Below are 14282 nucleotides of genomic sequence, written 5' to 3' on the forward strand. Positions count from 1 at the left end.
ACTTTCATCCACCCCATTGCATTTCTCATGACCGTTAACAACAAAATTTTTTCTCAAACCAACATTAAAAACCCATGCCCATACAAAAAAAAAAATCGATGTATGGGGGAAAGGAAAATACTTTTGGTGTGGAAAAAAAATTACTACGTACTATGGCATGAAGTCATCTACAATTTGCAAACATCTGTTTCAACTTATATTTGTCTACGTGAAGTAAACCATTTTCGAAATATCCATATATCCATTTTTGTTCTTCAGTTGTCCTCCCCTGTATAGAAACCAAATAAATGCGTGTCGGAGACTTTGGCAGGACAGAAAATCACAATGGTCTCCTTTTTAAGGAGTCCCAAACTTAAGAAAGGAATTTAAAATTGTTGACCAATTCATATATCTCGTCTTTGATAGTCAAGAAAATGTTAATCAGGTTCATGGCCAACTATATATATCAACTTAAGTTAACCATGGTAAGCTCTAATTGAATATTGTAATTGCAAACTCGTGCTCACTTACATTTGTAGCTTCGTTTTTTTCCTCTTTTCCTTTTTAGTCTCATGAGCTATGAGCAATGTATTGAGGTTACCTTCCTCTATTATTTGGGTGAGGTATGATACGTGACATATGCCACCGAAGTTTCAATAAGAATCAGCTAGATTTTTATTAATTAAACACGTAAAATTAATCGAGTATACAAAATGATAGTCCTCGTGCAGGAATACCTGCATCGCACACATGAATGCTGTCAAGGCCGAAAATAAGTTGTAAACTAAGACCTTAACATGCACTTGTTGATCATAATCAAGTTAAGAGCAAAGCTAACTAAAGTTGCGTGTTTGAAACATCTGGATATACTCTTATTTCTCAAAACGTCTGCTTTTGGGACCCGTTGGTTTTTGTCTATATAGAAGTGCTGACAGGGTAGACGTTTTCCTGGATTATATTAAAATAAAAAAAGGATTCAGCTGAATCCAAAACTGATTCAACTGAAACTTAAGCTAGAACTGTATATGAATACGAAACTAAATTCAAATATCTATCCTAAAAACGAACAAGAATTTGAATCAACATTATATTAAAAAACAAAATTTGTTATACAACTTATAAAAAATGGAATTACTCATGATCCAAATCTGAGTTTTCTTTTGATAAAACTACCAAGGCAACTTAACCTAAAAAGTATCACAATCCATATCGATAATATGGTGGTCAATACAACTCTAACATCATGAGCTTTGATAAACTTGACCTAACACAGCCCTCCAACAAGATCATTTAAACTACCAGATGTCAACAAATCTTTACGTACAAGAAGAGTTTCCTGAAAATAGTAGAAGCAAACATCTTAAAGACAAAAAAATTGTACTTCATTTACACTACTATTTATATTGTGAAAAAAAACCAACAAAACATGACAAAAAGTTTTAAGAAATTACCAGTCCAGACTAATATTTGTCCGCGGTAAGAAGCCCAAAATCTAAGCTCTAGGACATCGCTAGGATTGTCAAAGTAAAGGAATTTCAGGTCTGCTATGCGAGCCAGAAAGTTCTTCGACTCATCTGCAATCAACAGGTAAATTCAAAATTATGAGTTGAAATAACAGAACCATCTTTATGTATACTTATATGATATAGGTCAGATATAAACAAACAAATAGGTATATATGATTACTCCATGAAACAAAAGTGTATATATAACAAGACACAAATGCAAATTGATTACTCCATGACAAAGTGTATATACCCACAACCATGATTACTCCATGAAACAACAACGACAACAACTAAACCGAGAACCAATTTCTACAATCAAAAGTGGCTTATTACAAATAATGGCCACACTCATTACAAGAACAGGAAGAGAAATTGATCATGAACCTAAACCAATGCCTGCAATCATGTTGGTTCCATGCCCTGTAGCGCTGGAAAGAGCTAACATACATGCTGAAGCCTTCTTGTAATAGGTGTAATACTTAATAGAACCAATAGGTATATAAACAGATCCTAGCATATCACTGTAACATCTTGGATACTCATTTCAGTTCACTACTGTAATTTTAGACAACCTTCATATTTAGTACAGAACAAGAAGAGTAACGATTAACATTCTCAAAATCCTCCTACCTACGCTGTTCCAAATAAACAGTTCATATCTGAAATGCGCATTGCAGCGGCGTCACCATCCATAATAATAAAATGACAACCTTAATTTCAGTTCTAAAGTTCTGAAACAGGAAGGGTGATTCTAAAGTATGTATAAGTATGTCATACAATGATAATCAACAGACTCTGCTTCATGTTATTCACATTGCATCATGCTGACTTTCCAACTATAATAAAAAAGAAACTCTGAGAATGTTGTACCACTATCAAAACCATGTGCACGAGAAATTTGCTTACAGCTATTTAATGAAAGATGAATTATACTGCAATTAATATATCCGCTCCGTCTACGATGTGGTCGGGCCACATACAATGAGTATGTGGCCCATCTTTATTTCTTGACACCTGTATAACCTAAAAACCTGCCCCCTCTAAATCCCCGTAAAGCATTCACTTTTTGAGAAAAAGTGGGAAGTTAATTTCTTTTTTAGTTAAACAGTTGTGTAATAAAACAGTTTTTAAACTTTTTTTTCTACTTTACAATGTGTGTCAAAATATAAATAGGGGCCACATACTTGAAGTATGTGGCCCGACCACATCGTAGCCGCTCCGAAGTATACTTTGAAATATCGCTACCCTCACTTTACCCAAAGATGTCCTTGTGTCAAACTACTAATCCTAATCAATAGGTATCAATTCTTTCATCTAATAGTTTTACTCTCGTACACCATGACAATAATAATTCTGATTCCCAGCAGTAATTCAATCCCACCAACAATTTTCATACGAGCAAGTGGTATAAACAATCGAGTTGAATTCCTTACCTCACCTTTACCAAGCCATGCTCCAGTCTACAGCCGAACCAATAACTATCAAATCTACCTTGAGCTTCTACTCAAGACCAACTGGCTTTCCATGCTTGGATAACCCAAGCTTCACTCGTAGTGCTAACTGCTAAGAGGTACCATACTAGATTCCAGCACTAAGAAGAAACCTGTCCTCTGTCGTGATTGTGGTGTCAACAGCTTCTACTCACCTAATTAAACATCAAATAGACTACACACTCAGTTCAAATTCTTACAAGAAAATCCACATAATCAAGCTACATTCATCAATTGGCCACAAAAGTGACAGGACAACACTAACCTGAGAGTGTTGGAAATAAAACCTTCTTCCGTGGGGAATCATCAACAAACAACCTCATTGCAAACAGATCTAGACAACAAACAACCCACACATCTTTCGAATGTGTCAAGGCTGTAAGCAATATATCTTACCTAAAAATTAAGAAAACCCATTAATCAAAAACCTAAACCAACCTTTATAAAAACAAAAAAAAATCAAACGCATACAAATCAACAGGAGAAAAGCAACAAAGAATAAACCAATTAAGAGAAAACTATTAACTTGAGCAATACCATGAGAATCATGAAATTAATACCAATCTATGATGTTCTTAAACCCTTCTTTGTGAAGTTGCAGACGTCTCCCTCAACCTAAAAGACTCAAAAAACAACAAAATAAACCATTAGTTAGGTTTAAAGATCAAAATATAATCATAGTAATATTCAAATTAGATTTAGGGATTTTGTTTATTACACTATAAGAAGTGATGTTCTACCCATTTTGATGAGTTCTGTTGTCGGGAAAAATAGAAAAATGAAACAGCTTCCTGCAAAAAATGAGAGAAGATGAAGAAATTCAAATCGTTAATAATACTAAAAAGTTTATCAAATTTATGAAACAAGAATTAAATCGATATTACCCTAATGATTTCAGGAGCAAAACAATTAGATCTAGAGTTACAAAGTTTCCTTCTGATTTCTGCTGGTACATGGATTTTGAATTTGAGATAGAGGTTAGGATAAATGATTTCTAACAGCAAGTTTCGATCTGTGAAACGAGAAACAACCCAGATTTTTATTCTAGGGTTTCGTTGATTTTGAGTATGCGAAATGAATAAACTGTTCTTCAAGTTAAACAGTTGATGGTGATGAAAGAAAAGATAGGGTCTGTAATTTTGTTGAAGGGGATCTCGGGTTAATTTGTAAGGTGCATATGAAGAGTGAGAAATGGTATTAATCTAATAAAAATTCCGCCTTGGAATATGGGACTATAAACTAGTTCCTTTAACAGACTTAATTAGAATCCACGTGGCATAATCTATATTTACTGAACTACCCCGAATATTAAGTCTCCCTCGGGTGCTCTTGTTTTTGACCCCAACAATCTACCATAGCAAGCTTGATGCATACATAAAGCCATCGGAAGTCGTTTTTATAAATCCCAAACAGACTTAAAAAACACATTTTCCACTATAAGAAAAATCAAGAATGAAAGCAGTGGAGGAGCCTTATAAAAACTGAAGATCAACATATAGAGAACATGAGACCTCAACATAGAAAAGAAGCACTAAATTGGGGCAGCAACTTTGAGTATGATCGTTTTTTTGCTTAAGTCATATTGTCAAAATGCTGTCTCTTCTATCAATGATGCTATCCCTTAAGTCATATTGTCAAAATGTTGTCTCTTCTATCAATGATGCTATCCCACATGTACAGTGGATGCATCAGGGTCTTGTAAATGAAATAAAGCATCAACTATCTATTAAGTTAGGTACTATTATAAAATATGTAAATAGATCTGGTAACAATGTTGCTCATGTAATAGCCAACAGGATATTTTCACTGCCGATCGATAAAAGAAAATGTACATCTTTCCATAATTTCTCACTTTTTTTCTTCGAAGAACCTATTCTCACTATTGGCAATATCGCAGTGACATCCTGCAATTTGAAAACAAAAAAGACGCTAAATTCATTAGCATCTCAGAAAATATTGTTTAGCGTAACTAAGATCCTTAACTAATGAATATTATCATGCTTTCATAATGAAAGATTTCTTAATACCGTCTATCAAAAAAACAATAATAAACAACAGACCTATCAGGAAATCCAAAAAAATAAACCTTGATTATGTTTTCAGATTTTCCCTTCTTGCAGGTTTTTGTTTTTGATCCTCTTCAAGAAATACCATCAACAACTGCAAAACAAACAACATAATCAACAACATATATTAAAAAATCGACAACAAAATTTCATACTTCTAGAAATATGAGATGAAAAAAGAAAAACCCTAAGAAAATAAAAAACAACGTGAAAATGATGAGATCTTTCTCCACTCGAGTGGTTTATATAGAGAACAACCAAGCCAAGAAATTCCATAAAAGAAATAATATGTTTAGGAAATAAGACTAATCAACCCCTAAAAGTTACAATATTAAACCGTGTAGGTAAAAACTTTGATTTTTTTTAAAGCCATATTAAAGAAATTTTTTACATTTGAAAAATTAAATTCAAAGATTTTCCATCAGGATTTTTTACCTGTTGCTGTCAAATATATAATATATTACCTCTAATGATTTTTTTCCTTATAAAAGATTCAACAAATACAAATCTTATTATTTTATTCCATAAATATGTTGAATTAATTTTTTTAATTTTAATCATAAATGCCAAAATTAATATAGGTGTTTTCTTTACCATTTCCATAATTGTTTTTTCTTACAAAAGATTTTACAAATTTAAAACTTATTATTTTATTCCATAAATATGTTGAGTTGATATTTTTATTTCAATAAATGTACGAAATTAATATAGTATATTTTTTATTTTCTGGATTTTTTATAATAACTAAATGAAATTATAAAAGATTAATAAAGATTAATATAATAATCTTTTTGTCATTTCTATATTTTTTTCTTTTTCTTTTCCTTACAAAAGATTTTAAAAATATAAATCACATAAATTTATTCATAAATACGTTGAATTGATTTTTTTATTTTATTCATAAATGTAAGAATTAATATACTATTTTTTTTTATTTGCTGGATTTTCTATAATAAATACATGAAATTATAAAAGATTCAAAGAATATAAATTATATTATTTTATTCCATAAATATGTTGAATTGATTTTTTTATTATTTTAATCATAAATGTCCGAAATTAATATAGTAGTTTTTTTTTATTTTCTGGGTTTTCACAATAAATGCGTGAAATTAATCTTGCAATTTTTCTAAATAATGAGGGCCGTCCGTCGCGTGTGTCCCAATAATCCACCCAATCTATACCGCATATTGTCAGATCAACGCACCATATCTAACGAAATTTCATCCGACGAATACGAATGGTTTCTCAATTAGCCAATGAGAGCGCGAGGTTACGCTCATCGACCAATAGGAGAGAGGGTAAGCTCCATCAGTGCTACTTTTATTCTGGAGTGAGGGATGGTATTGAGTTTTTAGGTTGTTGATTGTATTATAATTCCTTAACTATCCTATTTTTTAAGGGTATAATTGACAACCAAACTTTAATATAACATATCTAAAAATCCGTTCCTTGGAATCAGGGCCGTTCCTGAAAATAATTTGCCGCGAAGCGAACGATTTTTCTTTTGCTCCTGTACTGGAGATAATTTTTTTCTTGTGTATGATTAGAATGTCACTAATATGTGAGGCGGCCGAAGGCCGCGGAAAGAATTCTTTTGAACGAATGGCGTAGTTAATTTGTAATTCTAATTTACAAATAGAATACTACTACAAAAATAGACAACTACAGTTAAAATAAAAAAACAATAATCAAAAATGATCATGAAGAATATTTGTATAGTTTATGGAAGAAAAATGGAAGATAGGTGAAGTGGTAAAAAAAAATGCTTTTGTTTTTAAATAAAAGTCTATTTTAGATAGTCTATTGGTTGTGGTTATTAGTAAACTGGCCTATGGAGAAGAAAAGGGAGGATGCATGACCGGGGAAGAGAATGAAAGAGATGGAGAAAAAAACTAAAATCGTTTATATTATAAGTAATAATTTAGTCCATCTGTTTTTTTATTTAATGAAAACCCCAATCAGAAATGAGTTTTTTGTTGCCCCGGACCTGTGTCGCCTGCAAGTGGGGTTTGCCCTACTTGCCTATCAGGAACCGCCCTGCTTGGAATTTTATAAATTTTATATCGTTGGAAAGTTTTAAAAGAATCTACGCGATGAGTACACACAACGATATCAAATTTAAAGTTTTTACGAAAAATTCGGAGGTATTTATCATTTTAGGCACAATTTTCATAAATTGATTTATAGTCATTATGCAAAAACCACCACAAATGATGCAATAACATATTTTGGTTTATGCATCAACTAATTTTCTATTGCAACTAATAAAACGATGGACTCCCTCCGTTTCAAGAAAAGTGATACTTTCACTTTAGGCACAAATTTTCTTTTATAATCCAATTACAACAGTGTTTCATTTTTTCTTCGGCCGGCCGTCCGCACTGTGGCAGCGGTCATCTAGTTAATTATTATATTTTACAGTCTAACAGTAGCAAACTACGAAGATAAAATTCTCCGCAAATTGTTGTAAACACGTAGTTAAGCTTACCCAATGGATATCGGTAGGCTTAAATGTTAACCTCCACTGAATTCTCTCTTCCACCGATCCTGCTACTTGAACAGCTGGGTAACAACTGCTTGACCGCGATGTCTACATGGCAATGTGTGAGTCGGAGAGAGACATATGTTGCTATTAACACGTCACAGTAAAAGAAAGAAAAAAATCATCAGTTGGAACTTGGATTTACCAAACGGAAAGTAGAGTTTAGATTCTCTGGAAACATACATCCTCTTCTTTTGTTCTTTTTCACGGCAAGATCAGGATTTAAAATCCTGACTAATTTTTGAAGCCAGGATTATCATCAAGGATCGAAAGCAAATGAAAAATCTGTGGAACAAAGTTTAAAAACTTAAAAAAAGATGGAGTTTTCAGTTAACTCAAATTGACAATCCCACTTTTCTCCATCTCGACGAATAGTGTTCTTAATCAATCATATCTCACAAGCATGAGATCTGGATTTAGTTTTAATTAGAGGCTTATTAATGTAAAAATTTTTTATTGATTTTAAACTAGCCATTAATGGCGGTGGAAGATTCTCGCAGCAGAAGAAAAACAGATCAAAAGATGAAAGATGGCTTGATTGTGCATGATGTTAAATTTAATTTATCTTCCATAGGAACTAGGAAGAATTTCCATTCACTATTGAATAAACTGGTACTCGGATAAAAATAATTTACGAACAAAGAGAAGAAAGAATTTATGCCGTTTTTTTTCCTAATTTCAGACTAACATGACAAAAGTTAGAACAATCTCCTTCCGCCACATAAGTAGCCACATGGAAAACGCTGTTACTCAGCTGTTATGCAGCTGGTTATATAGCATTTTCCCTCTTCCACCATCTTCTTTGCCTTAACAATGTCCTAATCCCGAGCTCCTAAATGTCTCTTTAAGCATGCCTCAGTACATTAAGCATCGCTAGATTCGATTAGTGCCCCAAAGCAGCTTTTAGCTCATTTACCTGTTTCAAGACAAAAGATTTGGTGATTTTCGAAGTAGGCGATGAAGTGCTTAATGTTTCATTTTCTGTATGTAACTATACAGAGAAGTAATGAAAACAAAGCTTTGAGACTACCACTCCACAGTGATGTAAGATACCTTCTCATCAAATAACCCAATCTCCTTGTGAGAATATCTTCTCCAAAACATTACGACTATCCAAGCTGCAACATCATTTAAGTATGAAACTAACAAAATGCTCAATTGCTCTCGAAGTGCACAGCAAGTGAAAGATATAGCTGAGACATTGATACCTAGATAGAGAAGCTCTGATGACTCTTTAGTTACCCTTGCCTCCTTCCAAACTTGGCGGAGGGTGGGTGGGTTAAGATGGAGCAATTATTGTTGTTGTTTTGGATAATGATTTTTGGAAATTACAACTATTAGTATTTACCCAGACCTATGATCATATCTGAAAAGTCTATCCAAGGCCGTGATCAGACCAGACCATGTTGAAAAAAGTATTCAAACCCAATGAGTAAGCAGGACTTCGTATACATGAGATTCTCATCATAAAATTCCTAGTAAGTCGCTCCTGAATATGGCGGGGACAAATAACTGTGGATACCATGAGCATTCAGAAAAACAAAAGGAATCATCAAAATTCAGTCACAGACCGGGAAGAGATTTTTTTTTATTTTTTTTTTGAAGGAAACAGAAATTTATAGATGAATTATTACCAATAACCTCGAACAAGTCTTCCTTGTTATTCTATCAGAAAATATAACCTCGAATCCACATTTATTATTACACTTTTACATCATCAGTGTTGTGTATAACATATATGATTAGCTAAGATTGTGACTGCAACATAGGAGGTAGTGAACTCGATTAGAACTTGTTTTACCATAGCAGCAATCTGATAGATGAACTGCTCAACTAGCTGGAAGTGCAATGGCTGCCTCATGACACACCTCTGGTTTCCCGTTGTTAATGTGACCGTTACTGTTCTCCGATTTCCATTCTCTTTCAGCTTTTGCTTCATCTTCGTTCATCAATCTTGAGAATTCCTCGTGATCGTAATGCAATTTAGCTCTTCCACCAAACTCAGCTGGAAGGTTCTCATCATCAAAATATGTCTTCATAAGCTCCACGCTATCTTTGTTCTTTGGATAGACAAATTTCACCTTTGCAAATGTTTTTGCATCCAAGAAGTACTTGACAATCTGTATAGGTAATTGTGCAGAATATAATGAGGAAGATTGAAGCAGAAAATTAAGATTGAAATATTTCACAAAGAGATGCAATGAAAAGAGAGTAGATCTCAGACCTTCCAACTTGCTTCAAATATCCTTGGAGGGTTGTACAAAAATGCTACAGCTAGTCTCTCGGGGTAGTGGTTCTGTAAAATGTTAATAGTCTCTCTAGAAGTTTTAACTGGCACAGCATTGCTCATTGACCATCCTGTGAAGTCTATTAGCCAGGCCATCTGCTCTTGATCCTTGGGAAGATTATAAATAGCATTTTCTAAGAGATATACTAAATGGCGCATCTGATTTTCACATCCTGTTGTATTCTGCAAAACAAGTCATATCATGAGGTTAATTTCTCATAATCCATCAAAAGGCCCATGCTTAACTTGTGCGAGTTAGAGTGGTTTACTACAGAACCTGCATTCCCGGTCTCAGTATAAGAACAGTTCTCCCTTGTCGATCAAAAAAATTTGCTCGGTATGCTTTGCCTGTCTCACCTTCAATTGCGATGTCATTCTGATAACCAAAATACATTAACATTATATGTGCAAGCTTACGTGAATCAGTGTTTGTTCTCTGTTGTTATTTGTTAAGCATCTTACAGCTTACCAAGTACTATAAACAATAAAAAGATTGAAGGTACGCAAAAAATGTTTAACCTCTTACCCAACGGATACTGTCAGGCTTAAATGTTGACCTCCACTGAATTGTCTCTTCTAACATTTTCATTGCCTTGTCTACGTCCCAGTTTCGAGCTTCCAGATATCTTTTCAAGCATGCATCGGTGCAGAAGTGTTCACTGGCTTTGGTTAATCTCCCCATAGCAGCTCTTAGCTCATTGACCTGCTTAGAGAATAATAAGTTTGCTTATTTTCAGATAACATAGAGCCCTACTGCGATTGATATCACACAACTGCTAAATCTAAATGCAGATACCCTAAACATGGGAGTGTTGCAATGAGCAAATGTCCCATATTCAGCAAGTGCGAGAGTCTGCAATTTTCATTAATTTGAAGAAAATAGCAACGAGAAAGTCAATACAAAGCCAGTTTATCGATTGATGTAGGTTGAATCAGATATGGGGTTTCCCCTAGCATGAGTGGAGAATAAATAAAGAAGTTATTCTGATTACCTTTTCATCAGCCTGAAACTGATGAACACATCCATTCTCCTTATGGGAATTCTTTCTCCAAAACATCATGACTGCTCCTTAAAATCTGAAACAAGCAAGCACAAGACAAATTAAAATTGTCAAAAACCTCTGCGAATCTTAGTTTTCAAATTCATATTTTTGGTTGTATCAAAAAAACTCTTTTAACATCTGAAACCAAGTGTTATTCGTTCCACCATTTTCTGCTACGTTCCTTGTCCAGAAAATTAGCGATCTTTCATCATAGTACTTGCTTAATTCAACAATCGAGATAAAATTAATCAAGATCTAACGAAAAACGAACTAGAAACAATCTACATACAAGTAACACGACTTAAGAAGTGAGGATCACTCACAGAATCCCTTGGAGGAAAATATCTCCAATCGATCGAAAGAATTGAGAATGAATGAATGTGTGGTATACTGGTATTCCAATATGTAAAGAGTCAATTGAGTTGAGTTGATTACTAATGGCAACTCCACGATGAAACTTCGCTTATATAAAGAGAACTATCTTTATTGATGTTTAGAAAATCTCTCAAAACTAAACACAAGCTCTAATCTTGCTTATATGATCAACCACAACTTTGGTGATCATATATATATAGAATTATGAATTCCTTTTCCTGGTCCCATTACCTTATTACATGTCTTTCCTTTTCTTAGAACTAGATGACTTCTAGTTCCCTTAGGATTACATTAATTTCCTAATCTTGTCCTAACCAGCTTGTTAGTGACTTCTATGTTGAATTTTAACCAACATTCTCCCCGTTAAGCTTCAACCTTACCCGTGACATATCTTGTACTCCAATCAGTTGTCTCATTTCTTCAAACTTGATTCGAGCTAATGCCTTTGTCAATATATCTGCTTTCTGCTCAGTTCCAGGTATGTGTTCTACGTTAATGACCTCATTCTCGATGCATTCTCGTATGAAATGATACCTTTTGTGAATGTGTTTCGTCTTCCCATGAAACACTGGATTTTTAGTGAGTGCAATTGCAGACTTATTATCAATCTTGATGAGAGCTTTTTCAGGTTCTCTTCCTTTGATTTCACCCAACAGTTCTTGAAGCCATATTGATTGTTTAGCTGCTTCTGTTGCAGCCATAAACTCAGCTTCACAGGATGAGAGGGCAACAGTGTCTTGCTTCTGTGAACACCATGTAATAGGTGCTTCTCCTAGATAAAATATATGACCAGTTGTACCTTTTCCATCATCTTGGTCAATATTATGACTGTTGTCACTATACCCAACAATTCCTTTTAATCCTCCTCGACCATACTTCAATCCACAGATGATTGTTCCTCTTAGATATCTCAATATCTACTTTATTACATCACCATGAGACTTGCGTGGACTCTGCATATAACGGCTTGCTACTCCCACATAGAAAGCCAAATCTGGTCTTGTGTGTAATAAGTATCTTAGGCATCCAACATTTCTTCTATAACTCGTTGAATCAATCTCTGCTTCTTCTTGTGCCTTTGAAACTTTAAGTCCAAACTCCATTGGTATCTTAGTTGGATTACAAGTTTCAAGTCCTGCTTCTTTCAGAATTCTCCTTGCATAAGCTTCTTGTTTAATCTGAATCCCATCTACTCTTTGATGGACTTCTATGCCAAGGTAATAAGTGAGTTTTCCGAGGTCTGACATCTCAAACTTTGATGACATTTCTCTCTTGAACTCATTGATCACCTTAAGGGAGTTTCCAGTCAAAAATAGATCATCTACATAGACTGTAATCACAAGAAGCGTTCCCTTTTCTTCTCTTCTGTATACTGATGTTTCTTTAGAGCACTTAACAAATCTGATTTCTCTTAAGATTTGATCTAACTTTGTATTCCAGGCTCGAGGAGCTTGTCTTAGACCATATAGAGCTTTTGATAACTTATAAACCTTATGTTCTTGTCCTTTTACTTCAAAACCTTCTGGTTGTTCAACATACACATCTTCTCGCAATTCACCATGTAAGAATGTTGTCTTAACGTCTAAGTGGTGAATTTCCCATGAGTTTGATGCTGCTTCTGTTATTAAGAGACGAATTGTCTCTAGTCTAGCAACTGGTGCGAAAACTTCATCAAAGTCTATGCCTGATTCTTGAACGTATCCCTTAGCTACAAGTCTTGCCTTATATTTGTTGACAATACCATCAGCATTCCGTTTTATTTTGAAGATCCACTTAAGACCAATCACTTTTACCCCACCTGGCTTATCAACTAGAAACCAAATCTTGTTTCTGTTGATTGAAATAATTTCTTCTCTACATGCTTGTGTCCATTTAGTCGAGACCTTTTCTTCCTGAAAATTCCTTGGTTCATCATTAACAGAAAGTAGCATTATCTCACATTCTTCTGCAGCTTGAAGAACATAATCCTCCAGATACTGTGGCTTTTGTATCTGTCTTGTTGATTTTCGCAGTGGAATAGGTTGAGTTATTTCATCGATCTCTTCTTCTTCTTCTTCTTCTAATTCTTCGTTATTCTCAGTGTTTACATTATTCTCTTCTTCTTCTTGATTAACATCATTGTTTCCATTGGTATTGATGATTATGGGTCCTTCGCCTTCATCAATTACTTGACCCCATCTCATGTGAAACATTCCTGGATCCTTACTTGGTCCATCATTAGTTTCTAAGGTTCTGAAAGTTATGTGTCCTAACCTTGCGTGCCACTTCCATGTCTGATCTTCCAGTCTCATATTCAGACACAATGACCTTCCAATCATGAGACTTATCTTGTAGAGTCTATTCTGTGAGCGTGAGACTCTAACTAAAAGTCTTCCACTTGGGTCATGAACTGTTAGATAATCTTGTCGCATTCTAACATCACATCCAACTTTTGTAGCTTGTCCTAAACTTAGAATGTTGCTTTGTAAGTTTGGGATGAAGTATATGTTTGTGACAAGCTTCTGTTCTCCGGTCTTGCTTTGAAATAGGATTGATCCTTTCCCTTCAATCTCTACAGAAGATCCATCCCCAAACTTCACTTTTCCTTTTATTTTCTCGTTGAGTTCATACAAAATAGTGTCTCTTGCCAGTCATGTGGTTGTTGGCTCCGTTATCTAAATACCAGATTCCTTCTTCTCCATCCTTTGATTCGTAGTTCTTTGGTATTAGTTTCCCTTCGTTTAAGAATACAACTTCGTGCATGAAAAGAGTTGTATCTGCTTCCCTTGTTTCATTCTTGTTTGTTTCTTCCATGTTTTGTATTCTTTCAGGGTATACAGAGGAGAAGTGTCCTGATTTATCACATATGTAACAAATAATGTTGATCTATCCTTCTTTTCTTTCCCTTGGTTTTGATCATTCTGACTTGTTGTTCTATCTTGTGAGTTAAACCTTCCTCCCCTTCCTCGGCCTCTGTTTCCTCTACCACCTCTTCCACGACCTCTTCCTC

General features: G+C 34.4%; 1 protein-coding gene and 1 long non-coding RNA gene across 7 annotated transcripts; both read right to left on the reverse strand.

The window, feature by feature from the left end:
• Positions 1 to 1048: 1048 nt before the first annotated feature.
• On the reverse strand, positions 1049 to 4188 carry LOC113342160. 4 transcript variants are annotated; one of them, XR_003356463.1, is made up of 7 exons: positions 3862 to 4188; positions 3696 to 3768; positions 3515 to 3592; positions 3243 to 3373; positions 2926 to 3132; positions 1431 to 1553; positions 1049 to 1315 (listed from the first exon to the last, which is right to left on the reverse strand). It is a non-coding gene; the product is annotated as an uncharacterized LOC113342160 (long non-coding RNA). The 4 variants fall into 4 exon arrangements; XR_003356462.1 differs by having other exon boundaries at positions 2921 to 3132; positions 3538 to 3592; positions 3862 to 4187; XR_003356459.1 differs by having other exon boundaries at positions 2921 to 3132; positions 3862 to 4187.
• A 4991-nt stretch (positions 4189 to 9179) lies between these two features.
• On the reverse strand, positions 9180 to 11398 carry LOC113342321 (phosphatidylinositol transfer protein 3-like). 3 transcript variants are annotated; one of them, XM_026586899.1, is made up of 6 exons: positions 11242 to 11398; positions 10868 to 10952; positions 10402 to 10578; positions 10153 to 10251; positions 9813 to 10058; positions 9180 to 9708 (listed from the first exon to the last, which is right to left on the reverse strand). In XM_026586899.1, the coding sequence occupies exons 2-6, from the start codon at positions 10934 to 10936 to the stop codon at positions 9418 to 9420; spliced, it is 882 nt and encodes a 293-aa protein (XP_026442684.1). In that variant the 5' UTR covers positions 10937 to 10952; positions 11242 to 11398; the 3' UTR covers positions 9180 to 9417. The 3 variants fall into 3 exon arrangements, with proteins under 3 accessions (XP_026442684.1, XP_026442685.1, XP_026442686.1); XM_026586900.1 differs by lacking the exon at positions 11242 to 11398 and adding an exon at positions 11208 to 11226; XM_026586901.1 differs by lacking the exon at positions 11242 to 11398 and adding an exon at positions 11083 to 11101.
• Between the last annotated feature and the right edge of the window lie 2884 nt (positions 11399 to 14282).

Source organism: Papaver somniferum, unplaced genomic scaffold (assembly GCF_003573695.1).
Source record: "Papaver somniferum cultivar HN1 unplaced genomic scaffold, ASM357369v1 unplaced-scaffold_35, whole genome shotgun sequence".
NCBI lineage: Eukaryota > Viridiplantae > Streptophyta > Magnoliopsida > Ranunculales > Papaveraceae > Papaver > Papaver somniferum.